The sequence below is a fragment of the Octodon degus genome, unplaced genomic scaffold (assembly GCF_000260255.1).
Source record: "Octodon degus isolate 3935 unplaced genomic scaffold, OctDeg1.0 scaffold00197, whole genome shotgun sequence".
NCBI classification, from domain to species: Eukaryota; Metazoa; Chordata; class Mammalia; order Rodentia; family Octodontidae; genus Octodon; species Octodon degus.
The window spans coordinates 965,759-967,200 of record NW_004524773.1 but is presented as its reverse complement, the minus strand read 5'-3'; the positions used below and the strand labels follow the sequence as shown (position 1 = coordinate 967,200).

Sequence of the window (1,442 nt, the reverse complement as noted above, 5' to 3'; positions counted from 1 at the left end):
ACCTGCTGAGGAGGACAGCTGTAAGTTTGAGGCCAGCCTGGGCTACATAGTGAGTTCAAAGCCAGTCTGTACTAGATAATGAGACCCTGTTTTGAAAGAAAGAAAGAAAGAAAGAAAGAAAGAAAGAAAGAAAGAAAGAAAGAAAGAAAGAAAGAAAGAAAAAAAAAAAAAAAAAAGCAGAGCTCTGGAGAGGTCAATAGAGAACATGAGAAGCTCTATTTGTAACCAAACAGAAGCTGGGAGGGGACTGGGGAAATAGCTCCTAGGTCTAAGACCTGCCTGGCAGGCACAAGGACTGGGGTTTGATCCCCAGTACCATATGCCATGCTGGCCCCTGAGATAAGGCGTGGTGGTGCACACCTGTAATCCCAGCACTGGGGAGGCTGAGACAGGAGGATCACTATGAGTCTGAGCTGCAGAGCGAGACCCTGCAGCAGATAAATAAATAAATAATTGGGGGAAAAAAAAAAAGCTGGGAGGAACTGGCTCTGTGGCCAATCAAAACACGGAAAGTCCACTCTTTACTAACACTAAGAAGTATACTGGCTTTCTCAATGGGAAAGGAGGAGGAGCCTGTGACCACCTGTAGTCATGTCATAGCTTTAAATTTTTTTTTTTGTTTTTTATATTTAGTACAGGGTCTACAGTGTCTCACTATGTAGATCGGACTTAGAGTGATTCTCCTATTTTCAGCCTCCCAAGTGCTGGGATTAGAGGAGTGCACCACCATGCCCAGTCTCAATCACTGTCTCAGTGCACCCTGAGGGCAGGGCCTGCGCAGCACACGGGGATCAAACCCTGGCCCCTGTGCTCTGTCTAAGCAGGCACTTTAGTCCGCTGAGCTATCTGGCCAGCCCTTAAAAAATTTATTTTCAAGACAGGGTCTCGCTCTGTGGCTCAGGTTGGCCTTGGACTCACTGTGTAGCACAGGATGCCCTTGAGCTCTCAGCAGTCCTCCTGCTTCAGCCTCCCTAGTCCTGAGATTACAGGCACTAAAGACAGGCAATATAGCACACCCCGCCAGGCTGGAACGTTCTGAGACAATCACAATGGAAGGTGAACAAGCAGCCAGTCAGAAAGGAACGTAGCACTGGAACCGCCCAGCCCAGCCTCTGGGTTGGCAGGGGTCTTCTTACCTCCATAGACCACTCCAAACTGCCCTGAGCCCAGCACCTCATCTGGGAAGATCTGGTAGACCGTGGCGATATCCTGCAGGGTGGAGATAGGGGCGTCACAGGTGCAAATGGCAACAAGGGGCCAGGAAGGGGAGGCTGGGGAGGTGTGTGGAATCAGGAAGGACTCTCACTCACCACATTCTCTTGGATCTGACTGTTAGACACAGAGATGCTCAGGGAAGCTTGTCCTGGGGCGAGGGAGAGACGGCAGCTCAGGACCCGCTCCACCCGGCCCGGCCCTGCCACCCCTCCACCCGGCCCGGCCCT

At 51.2% G+C, this 1,442-nt stretch overlaps 1 protein-coding gene across 3 annotated transcripts in view; it reads right to left on the bottom strand.

Moving 5' to 3' along the window:
- Prkd2 (protein kinase D2) overlaps nt 1-1,442 on the bottom strand; it is a 25,156-nt gene that overhangs the window by 4,033 nt on the left and 19,681 nt on the right. For all 3 annotated transcript variants that reach the window (XM_023704527.1, XM_023704528.1, XM_023704529.1), the window contains 2 exons: nt 1,311-1,363; nt 1,137-1,209 (listed from right to left, as the gene is read on the bottom strand). In XM_023704527.1, the coding sequence (XP_023560295.1) occupies nt 1,137-1,209; nt 1,311-1,363 (126 nt within the window). The remainder of the gene's footprint in view (nt 1-1,136; nt 1,210-1,310; nt 1,364-1,442) is intronic.